The sequence below is a fragment of the Anser cygnoides genome, chromosome 2 (assembly GCF_040182565.1).
Source record: "Anser cygnoides isolate HZ-2024a breed goose chromosome 2, Taihu_goose_T2T_genome, whole genome shotgun sequence".
NCBI classification, from domain to species: Eukaryota; Metazoa; Chordata; class Aves; order Anseriformes; family Anatidae; genus Anser; species Anser cygnoides.
The window spans coordinates 87,147,583-87,170,876 of NC_089874.1; the positions used below are offsets into that span (position 1 = coordinate 87,147,583).

Genomic DNA, 23,294 nt, shown 5'->3' on the forward strand with positions numbered 1-23,294 from the left:
CAGAATTAAGAGGCAGTCTCAAGGTCAAATCAAAAATCTATCCTGCAGGTTTGGAAACTGGAAAAATACAGACAATTTATGAGATCTGTTTTCCTCATGTCCTTTTCTGATCACTGCAGTCACTAGCTTTAGCATTAGATGGCACTGTCTTGTGGCAAGAGTGTTGGGATAGGAGCCTGGAAACCTGGGCTCCCATCTTCCCTCAAGCTGCTCTCAGTGGGGGGTTCCTCTCTCCGGAAATCAATCTGAGGTAAAGGCATAATTAAAGGCCAGAAGTGGTCACTTTGAGGTTGCAAGGGGCCTCAGTTTCTTGGATCAATGGGTAGTACTGCCTGTCCCCTGGGGAAAGTGGTTGCAAAGATTCAGCTTTTTCACTCCTCTGGTAAATTTGAGCCTTACCTTCACAGTGCTCCATTAAGATGCAATTACTTGTGGTAGTTCCAGTCAACACTACTAACAAACCATTTCAGGCCTGATACTAGACAAATAAATGTTCTGCTTTGAATCCCACGCTTTTATTTTTCCATCTGACCATGTAAAGTCACTTGCTCCAGCAACAGCAAAATGGGTCTGCTCTTCAATGTTGGTAGCAAAATGAACAACTGAAGTTCTCTTACTAAAAGCAAACTCCATTCATGTGCCTCGTGAGCCCGGATAACTGGTGTCAGCAAGGGTGTACTGAGTAGCTGAAGGTGTCTCTGGCTAGATGGTGGGAAGACCGATTAAAACATCAAGCCATTATAATTGGACTATCAGAACAGGAAAAAATATCTAGTGCCATTATGAGTCATCCAAAACAGCTTTTCCCTCACTTGTCATTCATTTTATGATGCTTTGACGCTTTATAAAATAACGCAGTCTGTCAGGCAGCTGCAACAATCACAATTTAATTACCAGGAGCTGTAAAAATATTCTCTCATCTCACTCTGCAGTCCAGCTGAATATTCTGTGATGCGTGTCACTCAAATTCATCTACAAATGTTACTGAAACAGATTATAATTCATACAGGACGATTTTTAAAGTCTGTGGTGTCACATCAGGTGCAGATTTCATCAGCCATTGCTTTGTTCCGACACAGCCCTGCACTCACTTTGGAAAGCAAGTTAAGAAAACCTTTACCAACTAATTTAAGATGTTTCATAGGTGTTACTCTTGGTCTCCTAGAATTTGCTGGACTCTGCTACCTTGCTGCATAACTGGAAACTCTGCTGAAACTTGAGCACAGATCAGTTGGACAATGCCAGAGTCAGGGAAAATCAGGTGAAGAGCTCCCAGTTTGATGCAAATGAAACATAAAGATACAGCAAACTGAGCAAAGCAAAAGTGATCTGGGTTCATGGCAGGATCAAGTGACCCGATCCTGCTTACTCAACACAGAGGCTTCAGCTTCACTGACTTTATGGCATGAGACCAGATCCTGACAGGATATCAGTTACTACCAGGAGAATCTTTGTTCCCGAATTGTTTTGCAGGACTTGCTCTATTTTGTTCATGTACAGTGTGCTTCAGGATGGTTTTGGAACAGCTGAAATAATGCTTTTCTACCACAGAAATTGGAGACAGGAACTGAAACAAGGAGAAATAATAAAAAGGAAGATTTTTCAGCACTTATTACATTATTAAAGATGTTCTTCCCTTTGCCAAAACCATAGCTGCAGTAAGAGATGTTTTGCAAATCTAGGGTGATCCTAAGAGTCAATCCTGAGAGACCTTGTTCGTGCAAAACTCTCCAGGGGACTACAGATGGCCTCATGATATGGGGAGAAGAAAAAACAAAACTCAGCAATGAAATAACAAAAAAAACAACCAAAAAAAAGAGAGAAAGAGAAAGGAGAAAAAAAGGAGAAAGAGAAAGAGAAAGGAGAAAGAGAAAGAGAAAAAAAAAGGAAAAAGAAAAGGAAAAAGAAAAGGAGAAAAGGAGAAAAGGAGAAAGAGAAAAAGAGAAAAAGAGAAAAAGAGAAAAAAGAAAAAGAAAAAGAAAAAGAAAAAGAAAAAGAAAAAGAAAAAGAAAAAGAAAAAGAAAAAGAAAAAGAAAAAGAAAAAGAAAAAGAAAAAGAAAAAGAAAAAGAAAAAGAAAAAGAAAAAGAAAAAGAAAAAGAAAAAGAAAAAGAAAAAGAAAAAGAAAAAGAAAAAGAAAAAGAAAAAGAAAAGAAAAGAAAGAAAAAGAAAAAGAGAGGTTTGTGATTCTCAGAAGTTTCATGTCACAAGGATTCCTGAAAACCACTTCAGTTACAATCTGCAGAAGTTTCTGTCCTCTGAGGTTTGCTTCAAATTTCAAGTTCAAACAAATATCAAATTCAAAGCAAAACTCAGAGCTGCCAAGTTTTTGTTCAAACTGTGTCATATGCTTTTGATTTAAGGCCACAACGTTTGCTTCAGTTCTCCTGCATTTGCAGGAACCAAAAGCGCGTATCTAAATCGTAAACCAGGTGAGCCTTCGATGATTTAAAGCCTGCTCTGAAAGCTGTTTGCAGCTCTAAAATAAATGAGCATGGCCTCAGCCGGTTTGGTCGTACTGAATTCGGATCAGGCTCCTGCTGTCTGCCAGCCTGATCTACCCACTGGCAGAACCGGCGTGCGAAGGGCACAGTTCTTCGCCCTGTGAGACATATTTAGGGATCAGCACAGATGTCTGTAATAGCTTAATTCACTTAATTGCTGCCACAGAAGGAATACATATGATGAATACAATGCTACCTAATAATCTGTGTAATACAGGCAGAAGGATAATCTGCATAGTAAGGAAGATGCTCTGTCATGGACTGTGTTTGGTCTATGAGCAGCGAATGCTTTCTGGGGGATAGATGGAACCGAATCTTTTATGATCTGTGTGCTTTAGGTGGTTGTGTTCTCATGTCTTCGTTAACGAAAAGAGATTGGGTTACTTTGTGATTTTGTGTTTGAAGAGCTGAAGCCTGCCCCAAAAATCTTGTATCATATAACATCTATACTTTAAAAGGGAGCAAATAAAATTCTCTCTGTAAATAACAGAACATACCAATTACCATATGTTGCCACTGATGTAACTATGTCCTCGTGAACAGAGAAACTGAGAATCAGCAGTTTCTATTTAACGTAATATTTCCTTTTCCCTTTTTTGTAACCACTTTCCTTCCTTCCTCTCTTTCCACTTCTTGTTATTCCATTCACTCATTTGCATCAATCTCCCATTTTTTCCGTGCTGCCCTCATACTGCCACGTGATGACTTTGCTTCTGCTTTAGCACCCATTTCTGGGCACCATCTCCTGCAGGCTGCAACAAATTTTCAGCTTTGAAGGGCAAGCTCTCTTTGAGAAAGCATCCCATGTCTGTAAGAAATATTGAGAAGAGCAAGCAAGCAGACTGATTTTCTAAACTGAAATTGACACATGCAGTTAAGTGCTTCGTTTGTGGTTATTTTTCTATACTAGTCAGCTTATTAAGAACCTACTGCTTTCCACTGGTCCCTCCAGACTACTTTTTTTCAGGTCAGCCCATGCAGAAGACCTTCGGTTTAAGATTGGTTCTTTGAAAGATGTGAATCTAAAGTCATCAAAAGCAGATGGCTATAAGGAGCTGAATTCAATTATCTTCTGAGACTTCAGCTGGTCTTTAAAATAATTCTATTTACTTCAATCTGCCGCTCAGTTTGGAGCAGCATGTCTAGGCAGCCATGAACCTGCATAAGCAAGTGTGGATTTTAAATTCCTCTGGTGAAAGGAAAGAGGCTTCCCTGCTGTCTCCCCACCACCTGTGCCCTGTTGTGCAGATGCAGCCCCTGAAGCCCACAGAGGAATCCCACAGGACTGTGGCCTCTTCCCACCCCAAAGCTGCTTTCTGGGGTCAGACCACAGGTGATGGCCCAGCTGAGAAGAGCATCATAACAAAACCAGAAGTGCTCTCTGAAGCCACCTGATATCATCTTGCAATTAACTGAAAGAATGTGGGTTTGCTACTAGACTTTCCACAAGAAAAAAAAATATTTTTTTTCATAAATCATATATTTCATAAATCATATATTTCATAAATCATATATTTTTGTCATAAAGAGCAGTGATCTCTGAAAATAATTTATTTTGCAGAAATATTATTATTTCCACGGCCCGTGAGTAAAAATTGAATAAACCCACCACTAAAGGAAAGATCGTACAGACTTTGCCTTCAGTTCTCTACAATACACTGTTCGGTGTTAATACTTAACGCTCAGCAGTAATTAAGCAGCATCTATCACACTGCAGCTCCTCTGATTGCAGTGTTAACCACATGGTAATCTGTACTAATGCTACAGCAGTATCTTGTGATAATGAATGAAATAACTGGTGTCAACGCCAGAGCTCGGGATTATTGCAGGCAGGGGAAAACATCCCAGTTGTTAGGAGTTTGCATTAGCTTCTGCTGACTGCCGTCGTTTCCAGTTGCGTCGGGAATCAATAGCAAGTGCTGGCAGACAGAGTCAGGTCAATGTCAGCCCCCTGGATTAATTCTGAGCTTATTAGCATGAGTTATAAGGGTCAGGAAGGAGTCGGTATTAATGTTAAAACTTTTATAGTCCAGATTCATGCTAGGCAGATAAATAGAAGTAGAGAGTTTTGCAGACTTCTCTGCTTTCTTTAGAGAACTGCTATACCCATGGCTTTGCCAGGAACATGGCAACTCTGGTTGCAATTATTTCTTCCAGTGTTTAAGACCTGTCTCACAGTGACATCTTTAGCACCGTTCACTTTTTGGTACAACACAGAGCAAAGTTTGGTTACTAAGTGAAAATTCTTAGTGGCAATATTTCTGAGTTAAAATCAAACCCTAAGCACTCCAATCTTGTAACGTCCATTGATGTTGTCTGACAGAAATTTGTTTCCTCTATCCAGCCAGAGAAGAACAGGCAGGCTCTGAGAGGCAATATTATTTCCCATGGTCTCCCATATTCTTAATCAGTGAGAAGAAATGGTAGAGACTCGGTGTGCAGTCCTTACAAAGTGCCTTTGGGGAGCATGCTTGAGGGATGCAAAGGAACCCATGGACGCAGAGCCAGGCAGGCCCAGAGGACGGCTTTTAGACTACAAAGGGATAGCCCCCTCGGTCAGATTTTTCCTAATCCGTATGCTTCAGCATTTTATTACCACTTGGAAAAAGAAAGCTAGAGCTTCGCTTAAAGGCTTAACATTCATTGTCACAGTTTTAACAGAGATAATCAGCAGATTGCTTTGTGTATGTACACTTAGAACCGGTACCGCTTCAGGGAGCACCCCCTGCACGTATGCGATCTGTTACACTTGCTGACAGAATATCACCACGCTGGGTGGGATAAAAGACAGCCTGGAGACAAGCTCTGCTCTCACTCCAGTCTGCACCAGGATTAACACGGCTGATGTCAATACAGCCGGTCCGTGATAGAATCAGCGCTGGTCGCCACTGAGTCCTGCTGAGACTCTATAAGAAGGGCTTTTTGCTTTTTACTGTGGACTGGTTGAAGAAAGTATTAGCAGCTAAGATATTTCTGAATGGTGATACATTTTCCTACAGCCGGCAGTTGGTACAGACCCATTGAGGAAGGTGCAACAAGCTTGAGAAAAAGAGATCATAGTTTTGTGCATTAACAGCGCATTATACCACCACAATGATGGCTGGTGGCTTGGCAGAGCAAACATAGGAAAATAAGCTTAAAGGACACATGTCATACAGGACTGCACATGTGGGGCATGCTTTTCTGTATTTTTAATTCAAGAACTAGAAATACAAGAAACGTATATCTTTTTCTCTCTTTGTCCCTAGGATAAATGTTGCTTTAGTTTTATTAGTTCAAAAAAATCATGACAGACTTATTTGGGAGCAGGCTTGGCAAGGATAACCTTAAACAGACTAATGTCTTTTAGAGCTTTGAAAAAAATACTGGAAATAATATTCACAACACACGTTTCTCCTAAGACCCTGTACAAGAGGCGAGGCAAAGAACCTTACCTGCCTGCGCAGCTGTGATGAGGGCCGTGTTCCCTTCGTTGTCCTGCCAGTTCACATCAAGGTGAGGGCATTGTGATAAGGCTATTACGATATCCACATACCCCTGGTAACAGGCAACGATCAGACCATTCTGTAAGCAAAACATAAAGAGAGATATAGGTTTACTGGACTCAGAAAAGTTCATTGAGAAATCAGCATAGTAGTCTGCTTTTTATTTGCTGTTTTTTTTTGGTGTGTGTTTTTTTTTTTTTTTTTAGGCTGAAGAACTGAACAGGTATCAGCATAACTAGTCATCAGCTCCAGGCACAATGTTCAGATCCAAAACACTGCTTTTTATCTCTGCCCTTTGGCAAGTGACACTTGTCATTCCTCAGAAATACCTCCGAGAGTAGGTATTATGTTGTACCACTTGGAAAGTAACTGTTTATAAGCGTTGCATGCTTATACAGCTATATACTCCGTATCCAAATGAGAATAAATCAGATTTTATTGTATAATAAAATGAACCAGGCAGGTAAGATGAATTCTACCCAACTTGAATATTAATCCTCTGAAAATTGAGCACTTGTTCTCTGCAGGGAAAGCAATAGGGAGGAGCCATGTGTTCGTGCTGCCTGTTGCTGTCCTTAAAGGTTTGGGGTTTCCCATTAGAACCTGACATTTTTGATGAGCACAAATAACATAAAATTGAGGTTAGAGTTCCTGTTTCATGTGCTTTATGACAGCTGTAAAACTTCCAGGAGGAAGCCAAGCCAGGAGGTGAACCTTACAACTCAGCTTGGTGTCCAGCTAGCATTTCACTCAAAGGCAACACACTGCGAGTTTCTCTAAAATGTATCAAGATACAGTCGTCATTAATTACATGGAACGACAGTACATAATCCTGATTCCTTGCTTGACCACGGGGATTAAATCCATTATCCCCAGCCGTCAGGATGACTCGGTAGCCCAGTGTTCGCCTGTGCGGGGCTGATGTGTGTGGAGCTGGGCACTTGCAGGTGCACCAAAGCTTCCTGCAGCCCCTCTGCACGGCCAACACGTGGCTCAGTTCTTTCCAGAGTAGCATCAGCATCTGGCTATTGAAAGGGTAGGAGAAATGACATACACTTCAGCCTCTCTGGTGACCCTGCCTGCTGAAAATGCACTCACGCAGACTCGCTATCAATTCACAACCACAAATGAGCAGCAGGAAATAGAGCTTGGTGTTGAAAAGAAATAAAACTAAAAAAAAAAAAACTAAAACCTTTATAAGTGTAAAATACTGCATGGTCCAGCCTGACTCCCCCACCCTTTTTCTAAGCTGATCTTGCCTCAATGCTCTTTTTATTTCTTTTCCCTGCGGACACTGCTGAGGCAGAGACAGTCACCAAATGACCACAGCTATGGCTTCTGATTTATTACCATGATAACCAGGTATTAATATTTCAGTGTCCTGGCTCATTATTATTCTGGATAGTCCTTTTGATTTAGTTCGCAATCAGCTTCATTAAGATACAGAGGCAATGCCAGGTCTTTGGGATGCTCACAGGCTACGTACGATATTTTGCAATTGCATCGCTGGGTAAGATCATTACTTTAAAAGATTTCTTTTGTTGGGGACTGTTCAGATTCATCCAAGTTTTACTACAATGTAATCACTCTTAGCTTTAAAGAAAAAAAAAATGTGCCAGTGACAACTTGGTAAGAACTTGAACATTATTTTAATTCTTTAGTAATTTCATTTTTCACCTAATGTTTGGGATATAGGTCTTTACAAATCCAAAAACTCTGCAGATTTAAAATACCACTCAATCATCCAGAAAAATGTCAATGACAAATGTATCAGAAAACTCATCATACAATAATTTGGAGGCCTAAAATTCTTGACGATAAGAAGGGGGATCCTAATGTTTAATGAAAAATTCTTGGAGAGACTGGAATTTTCAGCAAAGTCTTGTGAATTATTTAGAGTAGATAAATAGATATTGTCTCTAAGGGAAGAATGTGTTTCACTCAGTGTCTGAGATGTATTTTGACAGAATATTTTCAGAGGAAAATTTTGTGTTTCAAAGTTATTTACGAGATACTAAGGGAAAAGAAAAAGAAAGAAAAAAAAGAAAAAAAAAGCTCATTTATTGTTCTTTTTAAAAATAAAACAAGCAGTAAGACAAGAAAAGAATTACAAGCGTTAGTTCTTCTTTTTGCAAGCAAGCTTTGGCATTACAGTGTGTAGGGACCATTTGGTGACTTTTGGTAGGCATTTCCAACAAACAGAGCATTAAAGACATGCCCAACACATACCGACATTCTGATTTCAGGAGATATGAGGCACAAAGTACCTCAGAATAAGTCAGTCTCATTCACCATTTGCATTTACAAAATGAGGAGATTAGTTAGGTATCAACGTTTTCTAAACTCAGTTTTCCAAAGACGCCGTCAAAAGTCTGCTTGCTTAAGGATAAGGAAGGACAACGGAGAGTGGAGCTTTCCGGGGTATGGTATGGTGCAGCAACATGCAAAATCGCTTCTGAGGCACAGTTGTGTGAATCTGAAGTGGCTCGGATAGGAATGCAACAACCCAACATTTAACAGTGCATAACCTGTGTCCTCTGGCTGAGCAGCAAGATGAGCAGTTGCCCAAGACTCTAAAACTCATTTACAGTGCTGCATGCCTCCCAGCACTGCCCAGGGCTGCAAAGCTGATGTGAGTCCCCCCCCCCATTTCATGGCACGGTGGGTGGGAGAGGCAGTGTGCTGCAGGACTGCCCTCCTTGGCCTAGCGCTCAGGAATGCCTTAGGTATGAAGCGAGTCGCAGGAGGCTGCAGCTTTCGAATGAAAGCTGTAACAAACCCTCATATTCAACTGTTATTTCCCCAAACTCAGTTCAATGACACCATGAAAATTTGTGGTTTCAGGTTGCTCTTTTTCCCTCTTTTTTCCTCCCTGCGTCCATTTCTTGCCCTGCCTGTACTCTGCTTGCTGAAAGTTACTAGCACAGATAAGTCAGGACACACAATCAGTGCATCGCATTTTTAACTTCCTCTACCAAATATCCACCACCTTAATATGTTTTAAGCTCTTTTCAAAAATCTCAGTTAATAATTACGACTGATACGACAGTGTCTTCAGCAAATTGCTTTTTGAAGCAGTCAGTAAAGCAGTAGCCTGTATCTTAGCAGTCTGCAATAAAATACGGCTGAGCACTTAATGTTTTTCAGAAGATAAACATAAAGCGGTATAAATTAATTTTATCTAGAAAATCCTGAACCTGAGTAATCTGGTTATCCTCACAAAAGATATGACACTTTATCTCACTAACATTCTACCAAGGCATCAATTATTCTGCTCCACGTATGAATGGTCTTAGGGCAGCTGTGAAGTGGTCGGTGTGTGTGCTTTGCTCGAAGAGAGATTGATAATACCTAGGACATGGTTTAGTGGGTGACATTGGTAGTGGGGTGATGGTTGGACCAAATGATCTTGGAGAGCTTTTCCAACCTTAATGATTCTATGACTCTGTGATAATAATAATAATGAATGACTTGAAGGAATAGCTATTGGTGGGTCACACCATGCAAGCACAGTATTTCTGCTTTGCAAGGGCTGGTTTGTTGGCCGAGACCTCTTCTCTCCTGTTCAGCACCCAGGGTTGCTGCCAGTCATTCCCCAAGACCAATGAAACACAACAGGCAAAAAATCTGCTTCAATTCTCTGTGCAGAAGAAGAGCTGAGGAGACCATAAATGCGAAAGAGCATTGATGCCTCTGAACTGTAGGAAAGGTGATTTCTTCATTACAGGAGACTGGGGCTGCTGGCTTCCCTGACTCGTGCAAGAGATACTATTTCATGTTCAAATATCACGTACAGGCTCCATGTGACAAACAAGAAAGTATGAGCCATCCATCACATCAACTATGTTAAAATTTACTGCAGATTGTTTCCCATAAAGGGTGTGTGTGTCTGTGTGTGTGTGACATTGAGCTCAGTAACAGTTTGGTGGTTTCTTTTTTTTGTTTGTTTGTTTGTTTGTTTTTCAGCTACAAGCCATGATACTGCCAGGTGTGGAGGGCTCTGTGTTTATTCTGTGGAATATTTAGCACTACAAAGAGCTGCCGCACAGTTTTTCCATACTTTATGACGTATTTATTTTTATTTAACTAACGTTTTTGTTTTGAAGTGACAGAGCAAAATTAACAGTATTTTATTTAAAATGTATAGCAAAGTAGTCAGCCTGAGATAAAAGACAGATTTTCCATATATTCTGAATAAAGTATCACTAGGTTGATACTTAAATGGACATTTTCAGGCATGAGACTACCTAAAGTTAACCAGATGTTGCAACATCTTCCTCGAGCCATGTTCAAGAACTCGAAGAGATTCACAGTGTTGTTCTGTAACTGGAATATATGTATTCTATTAAAATTTTCCATAGAACCATAAACTTGAAATGTGCATACTTGAAATGGAACAAGATAGTCTTGGGAAACTTGTGATTCCTCTTAAACTGACATTTCTTCATGTGCCTTTGATTTCATGTAAGACTGGAATAATGTTGCCGCTACAAAAACAGTCTGATTTGCTCAGCTCTGTTGGCTAATGATATAGGAACATGTCTGATTAAGTGAGACCGTGGATATCTCAGGAGACAATTTTATAAATCAGATTTTATGACAAAATTACAGATGTAATGCTATTTGTAAACTAGATCGTTATGGATAATAGAGATTTTAAAAAAAAAGTACTAGAGGATCAATAAATAATCCAAGCTGATCATCAGAGCAAATCACATACCACACACAATTATTTTAGCTTTTAAAAAAATCTCTTCAGGCAACATATTTTCCACCAAGATACTGAAAATGAGAACAGATTATTATAGCTTTTTGCTTATTATCCCAAACAAAAATTTAGTCTGGCAGAAGATTCATTTGACACTACTCACATCTTTTTATAAACATCAGGATAAACAACTGTCCGCTTTGCTTTGCGTGCAGCCTGTATGGTATTAATGACAATTCTGCAAGGTTGGTTTAACAGCAATGATTAAACCAGCCTGTAATTCAATTAAATGAGATAATGATTCACTGCAATCCATAATCATATGCAGGGAGAACTATAAAAATTATGTCTAAGTTAAAAGCATATTACACAAACTATATGGTGAGTAACAGAAAAGGAAGATCAATAAAACATAAAGGAATAAAAAGCTGGTTTTATTTTTTTTCTTATTAATTTCTGAAAATGAAAATAATTCATAAATGTAATATTTCATGTTACACGTAACCTTAAAGTGTATCACTTTTTAATTATATAAGGCAAGATAATCAGACTAAGAAAGAAATCTCCCAAAATGATCTGAGAGAAATATGGATCTCCATTAAATACTCTGCAACTCTGTGGAACTTGAGTTAACAGGGAAACTACACGTTTACATACTAGCGAAGAGTAAAATTTTAGTGCTGAGCATCACTATTGGCTATGTACTAATTTGTGTAAAATGCATGAAAACTTCCAGTCCAAATAAAACAATCTGAGAAACTTTTGTAAGTGGCTTGAGCTTATAGTGTAATTGGTTTAGTTGATTATGTCAGTGGCGACTGAGATGAGGTAATTATTCAGGTCATCAGTCCCATGTCAAGTGGTGTTTATGTGAAATCCATCAGGCGCATAAGCTTCAACATTATCTGCACAAAATAATTCAGGCTGACCTTTGAGAGAAAGAACTGTTACAGCTTAGTCACATACACATTTACATTTGGAAACTGGAAAAAAAAATCAGGAATTTAAATGATTTTTGTCTAACTGTTGTTTGGACAAAACCCCAGACACCTGGCCTGGGGAGATGCTGTTTGCACGGTGGAAAGCAATGAGACAAAAGCAGAAAGAGTATCCCTGCATGAAGTGATGCAGCGGCATGCAGAACTCCGTGATCTGCAGAGGAACACAGCAGCCTAAAGCAGAACTTTGTACCCAAATGCAAGCTTGAAGGATGCTATCCATTCCAGCAGCTGAACATGAAAGGCACAAAAATGCCACCTTTGCTTCACAGCATTACAAACAGATTTATGTTACAATGCAAATCCCACTCCAGGAGAAAAAAACACGGGACAGTGTTCAGACAGGAAGATGATGAGCCACAGTTTTCCCCCTCCATTTTGTGGGATATGTTTTATGTCACTTATACAATAAACCCCTGTCGTATCAGTCACATTACATGTCTTTAAATAAATGGATAGTTTAGCATACGTATCATCTCTGCAAAGGCCCTTACTTAACCTCATCTAATCTAAATCTCGGTAATCACCTCTAAGAATAGTTTCAGGAAAGTTCATTTTTGAATGAACTTGCAAAAGCTTGCATTACACAACCAATAAAACCAGTGCCACTTGTGTAATGAATGAAGTAAAAAGAATGGGCAATTAAAGCAGTGTGATGTCTCTTTTTTAACGACATGTACAGTTTGAACTGGCTTCAGTGTTACTAGCAATACCAGCAGCTGGCAGAAGCCTCGGGAAGCTGCTGCTCGAGGATCTAAGGAACACACAAGAAAAATGAACTCAATGAGATGAAAACAGGACTGTTACACAGAAAGCAGCAAGCATTTTTCCTTCTCACTCCTGCAGGAAGTTCTCGTGACCTTCCCTTGAGGCAAGCTGGTTGTACAGGAGCCCTTCACCACACTTTATCTCCTAAGGGAGGCTCAGACACAGAGGGCCACTTCTTCTCTCGCAGTGTGCAAAGCACTCCTTTATCCTTGCCATCTTCTGCCTGCATTTCCCCCAAATCACGCTGTGTGCAAAGGGCTGGAGGGCTGCTGCAGTACAGAAGAAATTTTTTGGTTGTATAACCTGACCAACAGCCAGTGCTTGCTAGCACCTCACCATCCTGACTGCTGTACTGCATGGAGCAGAAGCAGGGCCATTTTGGTCCCCTGCATCCTCTCTGCCATCCTCTTTGCTGCAGGAGGCCAGGAGCAGAGTGCATTCAGGAGTGGAAATAGCCCTGCAAAAATAAAAAGATCTGAGGGGCACAGCTGAGTTGCAAGGGGGAGTGGATCGCCTTGCTAGATGTTTTGTTGTGGGTTCAGATGACACTTGGTGATTATTCTTAAAACAGAAGCAATCAGAATCATGTTACTGCATGAAAAATGTTTTCTTGTAGTTTCCACTCTGAACTCTAGCCTGAAGCAAAGAACTGAAGACCTGAACACACAGTTAAAAGCAAATTGCAGGTACCACAAAATCAGGAATACTTTAACTTTTGGGCACTTGAATTAGGAATTTTAATGGAAAAAAAATCATTAAATTTCCCTTGAAAATATAAACAAGTTTTTATATATATATATATATACACACACATATATATATGTAAATAATTTATTTGTTCAGGTTGTTAGCAGGTATACACATTCATGATAAAGAAAAGATTTGTAAAAATAATATATAATTTTACAGTGACAGCTGGTGAGACTACATTAGGTATGTACCGATCAGACTTAAGCTCCATCAGGTAGGAGAAATGCCATTGCTAGTGACAGTAGGCTTGTGCAGCAGAACCTATAAAGATCATGAAGACATTTATATGGAAATAAAGGGAACTGGGATCATTGTTCCATAACTGAAAACAGAAGCTACTTTCATTGTATTCAGATCAATGCAAAATTAATCTTTGCAATGTATGTGACATGGTCACAGCAGAAGTAAACAAGGTACAATAGTAGAAAAGGAATATGTAAGGAAACTTTAGAGAAATTGTGTTTAATAAAAATAAAACGTACTTAAAATGAACAGACAGTTCATCTAGAAGAGTTGCCTTAGGCTAGTTTACTTCCATTAGCCATACATTAAAAGGAAGTTATCTCTGGGTTCACTACCACTGAAAACAGACCAGGATTCTGCTTCTGGGGAAAAGTTCTGTATTCTGCTTTTGAGGGCCTGGCTGCAGAGGACAAAAAATACTGTGGGAAGATGGCAGGGGAAGTAATAATATTTTTATCAGGTTACATTTCACATTTTCAGTTTATTTTGACCATTATGTTAGGTACAACTACTAAGAAGTGACGATCCCTGACAAATAATGCAACCTTACTAATCCTAGCTTTACTGTTTTATAGCACATAGTAATCAGTGTTAATACCGTCAAATGTTAGCGCTATGTTTTGGTGGTGTTGACAGTAATAATGCAAGATACATGGCAGCCAAATTTATACATTCCTCCTTGCTATGCCTGCTTTTCAGTGTTTGTGCTAGACACAGGTCGGTCTTCTCTGGCTTCAAAGTAAGGGAGGAGGTATTGATAAGGCAGAAGCGAGAGGTCTGACTTCAGAAAACAATGTAAATGATGGACTTCATTTTAACAGAGATCCTGACTCAGTGAATGGTGAGCTGATCTCAATTTCATATCTTTGTCTTTCACCGTCTTCCTATGCAACATTTAGCAAGGCTTCCAAGGGCCGTAAACAGTCCTGTAAACAAGGATAATGCATTTCTGGGTCCTAAAATGAACAGCAGGTTAGGAAGCCTTGCTCAGAACAGGTGTTTCCAATGAGCGATGGATTTAAGACAGGGCAGCACTGAACACTTCCCCCCCATGAATAAGTTTAGGCTGGGAGCTCTGACTGCTCCTGCTGATTGCTGTGCAAAGCTGCAGGGAGCCTGGGAACCACTGAAAAAAAATGAGATTTTCATAAGGATCAAACTTTCTGTGGAAAGAAGTGCATAGAAACCATTTTGGGGGATCCCTCAATTTCCAATGACTTCAAAATCTGGAGTTATAATAATTATCTTCCTATCAATTACACTATTGAAACATCGTTTTTTTATGTTTTTGTTTGTTTTTTGATTTGATTTTTTGATTTGTTTTTTTTTTCCCAAAAAGGCAAAAGCCCTAAGACCTAAACAAAATGATGGACAGATCATCTAACAGCATAACCCAGACCTGATGTGACTTCAGTCCAGTGCTGTCTCTCAGCACAGTACATTTAGGAACGTGCAGAAATCGGTTTAGATCTGAACTCCAAGTCTTGGGCCTTATGGATGCTACTGTTAATTTTTCTTCTGGCATCTAAACACACTCATATATATACACACACACATCCGTTCATCCGTTCACACACATTTAAGATTAAAAAGGAGAGTTTGCACCATTTTATAAACATATTATGTAGCATATTCAGAAGCAATGTGAAACACATTTTGTGCGCTAACATAACTATCAAAAAATATTTCCCTTGACTTTCAAGGCATATCATTCAGCTCTTCTTCTGTGTGTTCAATAGATGCATTTTTCTTGCTGTTGTGTTCTTTCAGACACAGGCTGCCTCTAACTTAGATCTGTTGCAAGAGGCTAAACAGTGTTTGAATGCATAGGGTTTTTTTTCAGAAGCTCTCTCCAAAAATAATGATTCACAAAATCTTTGGAAACTAGAAGTTTTATTTTGACACTGGGTGAGAAACAAATGCACAACTTTCTCCTCTCGCATAATCTATCATTGTTTCTAATCTCCCTGTCCTGTAAAATACATTTCAAAGGCCCTAGTGCAGAGCATTTTCATTGTGGAGCTCTCTGAAGAGACGCTACCAGTGATGAGTTTGCAAGCACCCTCTTGTGGCAGTGATCTCCTGTAGTCGTGTTAGAAAAGACTTCCCATGAAATTTCAGTTCCTTTCCTCCAACTTCTGTAAATTCATTTGGCCTATATTTCTCTGAACCATCTCGTAGCGGAATCACACCAAACCCAAACCTTGTTAAGAAAGAGCTTGATATAAATCAAGATGATACAAATCAGGCTTGTCAGCTCTCAGCTGTCTTGCACCTTACTTGTCTTGCATGCCAGCTCCCACACAGTGTGGCTATGGGATGCACATGCGTGTCTCAAATCAAACTTCACATAGAGGAACAGACCAATCTCCACAATGAAAATGCTTTGATCGAGGACAAAGAAAATTGTGCTCTTGTGATTTACACTATCAAGCACTGACAACTCTGTAACGTTCATGACTGGGTTAGAGAGCAAGAACTAACTCCTGCTATAAAAACCATCCAACTACTGTTCTGCTATTCTATAAATGCAGTAACTGATGCATATGGCCACTGGAGTGGAAACCCAGTAAGGAACGTGTAGGTTTGGCATCACCCTAGGAGAAATGCATCTGCTTTAACAAAAGGCAGGATGGTATTTCTGAAAAATCAGAGACAAGTACTTAGCTAGATCAAGAGCACTGTTGCTACTGGCTTTCAAGTCCTAGGGAGCAGCCTTACATTTATTTAGCACTGTATTTAGGGAACAGGCTGGTCCACATTTATGCTTACCTGCAAGAGGCTCAGCTTGACTTTTTGTTTGAGCAACCACACACCATGACATTGAATTCAGAGGGGACATTTTTACCTCTAGTACGTTACCATTTTTTGTAGATTCAATTTTCTAAAATCTCAAAGAGGATGGCTTTTAGGCAGCTTTTTATTTATTTGTTTATTTGTTTATTAATATGCAGATATTTTAATTTTCTCATTATCTCAATAAGTTGAGTAAGGATTCGTCATTCACTGCAGCTGTAATCTGTGTCAATATATGAGCAAACAGCTCTGTTAAGGGGAAAATTGTATTTACAATATCCAAGTGAGACACTAGCATGAAGACCTTACCTGTCTTAAGTCAACTACAGTACTGCAACTGGAGATGAATAAGCCAATGCAGTACATGTTTGAACTGTATGTCACTAAGCATCAAGAGCTGAGTGAAGTTCTACCTGTCACTTGTGCAGTTCTTCCTCTTATCAAAGCCTGTGGCCACCCCGTCCATCTCAGCTGAGTGTCTAGTTTCATGCCATAAGGGCAGGAAAGCATCTTCTGCCTCTGTGTTTGGACATAAGAATTTCATCATTTTATGAGTACAACCCATTCACCTAAATAATAAAGACATGTAGGGAGGGAACTGATCATTAATACATTGCTGAATTTGAAAAAAGAAGACAGAATTAACTATCTGAAAAAATAATAACAATAAAAAGATGGAGGAGTAATTTCATATTTATATTCAAATATCTAGAATTACTAAAGATGACCTGCCTGTATAAAGGACTGCTAAATCAAGAATACTGTATATCCACTTTATGGAATACTGTTTCAGTCAAACAATCCAGAAACTATTTTTCTTCTACTCCATTAAACTGGAAAATATTTGGGTCTGAACTCCAGGAATTCATATAAGCAATCTACTTCTTAAGGACCTGTGCCTATAAGAGAAATAGGAAACATTTAAAACACAGTATTCCAAAGAAAGTAACATTCTTGCTGAAAAGAAACCTGCTTAAAAAAAAAAAAAAAAAAAAAAAAAGCAGTATATATCAAACATATCTGACTGAGTTTTTCAGAGCTGTTTGCAGTGAGCTTGACACAGCAGCTGAAGAATTACACCAGTGTGACACTGGCTCTTTGGGTGCTTCAGGGCAGTGTTTGACTGCAGGATGGTATTTTTCCTGCTAGTGGCTCACTAATGAGAGCAGTATCTAGACACACTAAGGGTCTTTTGAATGATGCTCCAGGCCCCTGGAGGAAAGATTTCTGTCTTACAGAGCATTTTCAATACACAGTCAGAAACTACACACTAAAAACAAAACAAAACCAAAACAAACAAATAAAACCAAGCAAACAAAAGAAAAATAGTTTTGCTTAGCTGGCTGCAAAGCAGCGTACAGCTTTCAAAAGAAAATAAACATAGTTTTATGCCCATGACTCACCACCAAAGCTTTCCAATCTCTCCATCTGAAGATCAGCAAATGAATACCTTTATATAAAATAACAGGATACAGAAAAATATTGGCTGGCTACCCGATGCACTCCATCTCGGTTTGTGTTAGCTATTACTGTTCACAAGAACAGTACGTTCATCTTATTAAATCTTATAACAACGCCTTATTACATCCAGTGTTTGCCAAACATCATAGCAATTATCGGACTCGCGCTTTCATCTAACTACACTTTTGGCTGCAGCCATAACTGTTCGTGTCTTGAAAAAATTAGAGATTAACAAATGGGCCTGCACACCCATTAGCTCTCTGTGCTGCTTCCCAGGATTTTGTATAGCAGAAGGATAGTTCCCATCAGCTCAGTACTGCATCAAGGTCACACAGGCTGTCAGGGCTGATCTGTTGCTGTTAGAGAACTCCATCTTAGCAAAAAGGCTGGCAAGCGCGGAAAACTGGAAGTGTTTTTCTGCTAAAGGTATAAACAAAGGTATACCCACAACTGCTGAGATCCCAATATGGTAAATGAGGACCTCTGGTGGAAATGGACTTGGTTGCTTAGAGACGCTAGCCCATTAAACCAGTGTAGAAATGGCCTGGAAACACAATTTTCTTCATTTTTTGTGGTGCTCAACTCCACAGCGCTGGACTAGGAAATGGGAACAAAGAAACACATTTTCCTTGAAGAAATATTGTAAAAATTATTCCATTAACATTTGGGCAATTTTTCTATTTCATAAAGATGGAGAGCATGATAAAGAAACTCTCCAACAACTGGATGTCCATAGGAGTGTTAGCAGTAAACAGGAATAGTGAGAATAAAAAGGTGGGATGAAGAGGTATTTCTGCGTCTAAAAGGCAGATAACATATAGTGGTACAACTAAATATTATAGGGTGTTGGAACTATATTTAAGGTCTCTCCCAACCCAAGCCATTCTATGATTCTATTATTATAAATTTGGCATTTAGTTAGAAGTGACGTATGACATTCTTAATGTAAATTTTCAGCCCTGCAGCCTAATTATATACATTATTCTGAAGACAACAACAACAAAAACCAAGCAACCTAACTAACTTGACATTTTTACACTATAAACGAGTAACAGTCATTTTTATAAAGCTACCCCTTGTCCGTTTAGCAATTACTCAAAGGTCACATTTGTGGACAAAGCATATAATTTTGCAGGAGGCTGAAGAAAAACAGAAGAGTGACATTTCCAGGTTTGCTTGATGATTAAATATACCACAACAAAGATGCTAAATGGTAAATATTTTGTTCTGCACCTTTTTAGCACTTGGCTTCTTGTCACATTACCATAACTGAGTGTGTGGAGAATTTGCCATCCTCCTTCCACAGCAGACCCCTCTGAGCATCCTTGAAATGCTCTGTGTAAATCCAGCCTCCCTGATCTCCCCACAGAGCTGAGCCGGGGCACACCAACAGCGCAAGGCATTGCCCCCAGGCTTGCTGTTCTGTTGGACCTCAGGACCCGTGGTAGCCACAAGCACTACCCTTCACTGCCACCAAATCCACATCTGTGCTGTTTCTTCAGCCATAATCTCTGGAATCTAATGCATTGAGGTCTGCATTTTCTGTTGCTTTTGTTGTTGGTGGTGATGTTTTGTGTTTCTTTTTGATTATTATTATTCTAATGTGTGTTTTATCATCTGATGCCAAATGTCTCATTTCCTAGGACTGACTTTCCCACTTCTTTTCCAAAGAAAATAAATGTACAACTAACACTCAGTTGTGAAAAGGTGAGAAGGGACATGCACACTTTGTAGCCTTCTAAACCTCCAGACCCTGTATTTAACAGAGAACTTAAAACTCCCCACAGAAGTCCATCACTCTTGTGCCAGCACTACTGAATGAGACCCAAAAGCCCCTTCCACACCTCAGGAAGTACATGAAATGGTATCAGCCACACAGTGGCGATGACTCATACAGGAGCAGTAAAAAGAAGGAGGTGTGCACCTTACAGATTCCAAAGAAAACACTGTTTGCAGGATATGATCCTTTCCATTTTTAAGTCAGACATGTTTTGTTGTTGTTGTTTGTGTTTTGTTTTTTCTTCTGTTAAAAATTGTGTGCTAACTCATCATCCTCAGTTGGATTACAAAGCTCAGGGAGGAAATATGAAGATCTTGCCTCTGTCAGAAAATTGACAACTTACAATTTCCTTCTCTTTTTAAGTTCATGAACAAGTAAAATAGTTTTCACAGCCAGATTTGAAAATTACTGATTTAATAGCATTTTACCTTCCATATATCTTCATTGGTTCCTGGTAAATTGTTTGTGGCATGAGGAACTTCATCAGCGTGTGGCTTTCTGCATCAGAAGTCTCTGGCCTAAACATTCACTTAAGAACAAAAACACCAGTAAACTTACAGAGATTTAAAATCTTTTCAGAGAATTTATAATTAAATATATAAGTCATTTCTAGTTCCCCTATCAAGTCTACTAAAATTTTCATCACTCTTTAGAAATGCTTTGATATGGAGATAGGCTGTGAAGCTCAGTTTCCACTGGCTTTTATTTTTAATTCAACAGGAATAAAGGTGACTCAGGTCTGTGCAGCAAAGCTGCACTGTAGTAAAAACAAAAGGAAAGCTTGTTCAGATCTTCCTTCAACTTCACAGATGAGAAAGGCTATTTTTTACAGAAATGAAATAGAAACAAAAAAAATATGAACAAGTATGGCCATATGGTCAAGCTTCCACCTGCAGCTCATCAGGCAAAGCATCTTTGTCACAATTTCAGAAGCTACATTTTTTTTTCTTTTCTTTCTTTGATGAGTAAAAGCTAATTTACTTAGATGGTTTACAGTTGCTAACTAAATGTTGCAGTTTCTTGTTTCAGACCTCATCTAAGGTCAGGTCATTTGGGAGTTTTATGGACAAAAAAACCAAAGTGCTAGACCTGAGATATGAGAAGTAGAGGAGCAGCATCACCTTACTAGAAACCTCCAGGCAATTTTTTCTTTCTTATTTGAATTCAAATTCTTTGAGGGAGATCTGTTCACTGTACGCACACAGTCCATGAAATGTACTGCGACAATCTCACAGCCGCACACAAAAACAGCGCTGCTCCTCGGGCACCCACCTGTAGGCAGTCCTGCTGGGAGGCTCCGTGCACAAGGAGCTCTGCTCATAAATCAGCTGCACTGCCTGCCATAAGCATAAACTGGGTCAATCTAAAAGTGCTTGCAGAAGATAAAATGGCAATAGCGAGTGAAAGACATTTCACAATCCTGCATCTTAGAGAAGAACAATTTTGGTGATAAGTTTTAACAGAAAGGCTGACGTTCATTCACCATGCCTCCCTCATTCATTGTTTTCCTCCTTTTTGTTCCTGGAAACCTCATATGCCTTACTGCTTCTAAAGTGTCTCTGTTTAGCATTAAATATTTTGATTTGATTCACATTGTATCACTAACAGGATGATTGGGAGGTAATGTATGGCAGTAAAGGCCTGCGGTACCTGCTTGTATTTTTAAAATTCAAAAACAACTTTTTCAAAGTCTCCAGGCAGCTACATTTCTTGTAACAGGTATGACTGGTGAGGCAGCTCTTGTCTGTCACATCAAATTACCTCTCTTTCACAGGGAGTTTTCCACAGTTATGTCATGGATCCAGTGCACTTCGTGGGAACTTGTGTGGAGATGAGTGTTGTAAATGCACTGAGACACCTGAATTCAGCCAGCTGCACACAGGCTATTTTAACTCAGGTAAGACGCTAACAAGATTATGAAGTACCTAGTTCTCAATTAAGGGTCCTACGACACAAGCACTTATGCTCAGGAATACCTTTGCACATGGCTAGCCCTGTTGCACTCTCATGAGGAAGGATTTCGCTGGCTGGGAAATGCCCACAGCCCATGCGGCAGCAGGAGAAAACACCACCAATGCCAGAAGCAGCAAAATAAAGCAAAGCAAAACCTGCAGCAGCATCCTTCCCATACAGGAGAGGCAGATGGCCAGGAAGATTCAGCCCTCCCCTAAGTCAGCGGCCAGAGGACAGCAGCTCGACATGGGCTGGGGCTGGTTTTGCTTTGTTTTGCTTTCATCCATGCCTAAAGGCACTTTTACAAGAACATGGCTGGTCTTCCCCTGTTTCCCAAGCAAATGGTGTGCCAAGACTTTTTTCATAGGAGCTACAAATAGCAAGATACCTACTAGGTTTTCTAGAAAAATGCCAAAGACCTCCTTTTATTTTTTTCAAGCATAATGAATATATTCCATTACTTGCCACTTTTCCTCTTCATAAAACTAATAACAATAGCTCTAAGTGCCAGCCTGTCCCTCTAGTAGCAATACAGACCAAACTTCCCTCCAGGGCCTAATTTTGGGCTATGGTGGTGGCTGGCAGGTATCAGCATCAGTGCTTGCCTACTTAATGGCTGTTTCAAAGACAGGGCCTCATGTACAGAGAGGCAGAAGACAAAGAAACAAAAACAAAAGCAAAAACCCAGCACATATGTGAGAGGGTTTTAACATATCACCAGATCAGCCGCCCAAGTATTACAGGGTCAGGCTCGAAACATTATACATCCGAAATGTGTGAAGCAACAAAAGCCTGACCGTGAGTCATTCCCATTTTGAATCAGCTTGCTTTCAAATTACTCCCTGTGGAATTTAACAGACATAATAGAAAATAATAGAATTGAAAAATGGGAACTATTTCCACATTGTGGGTTTTTCCCATAGTGGCTGCGATTTGAATTGCTAATTCGCTGCCAGATGTGCAACTACAGACTCTGTGACAACCATCCCCTTCATATGGTACTTAATTATTTCTTATTGTAATATTCTTGGCATGAAACAAAATTATATTTAGCCCAGGTTGGAGGGGTTTTGGGGTTTGTTTTTAATGACGGAACCCTTAGAGATGGATAAATCCATATCTATGTGGCATAGCATTTTAAATAATTTAATAACGTAACCTTCTGAGAGCAGCCTTATTTATGAAAGCATTAAAGGAGAACTCCTGTCTCCAATAAAGCCAGTAGGAGTTCCTCATGGCTTGCACATACTCCAGAGATTTTAATTTCTATTTTAAAAACTACCAGCAGTTTTTAGTAAGTGTCCTTTGTGCAGCTATATCTGACTCCACAGTACAACAACAGGAAGAGCGCACAGAAAAATAGTTAGCCATTTGTTGAAAAGCCTGAAATAAATGACGAACTAGGAGAACCACTTGGGTCTAGTCCAGGTGCTAGATGTGTGGACACTGTTGGCCACTTCCAGAAGGGCTGACCCTGGGCAGGGTGGATGTGAGCTGGGCTGGACACATCCTCCAGTGCCCGAGACCATCTCCTTTGGCCGTGATCACACAGCCTGTGCTTATCGAGTGTGTCCCTCTACATTAAAAAGCTGCCGACTCTATCTAAATCAATCTTTATTGCAAAATTAGCACTGATTTTTAGTTAATGATCACGTATCACTTTTCTGTAGAGGAAGAAAATTGTGTTTTAATGAAATGTAATTTAAAATAAACCTGATATGCATTAAGCTCATCTGGCACTAAGCAACCAACACCTGTAAAGTAATGCAAGAGTTACTACTGAGTCTCTGTGAAAATGAAGTACTACTCACATAGAACTGTACTGTGATAAATTACCTGATTTTTGCTGG

At 39.6% G+C, this 23,294-nt stretch overlaps 1 protein-coding gene across 1 annotated transcript in view; it reads right to left on the minus strand.

Moving 5' to 3' along the window:
- Nucleotides 1-23,294, minus strand: part of ANKRD33B (ankyrin repeat domain 33B) — a 41,993-nt gene that overhangs the window by 8,603 nt on the left and 10,096 nt on the right. The window contains exon 2 of the mRNA XM_013181977.3: nt 5,937-6,066. Coding sequence (XP_013037431.3) covers nt 5,937-6,066 — 130 coding nt within the window. The remainder of the gene's footprint in view (nt 1-5,936; nt 6,067-23,294) is intronic.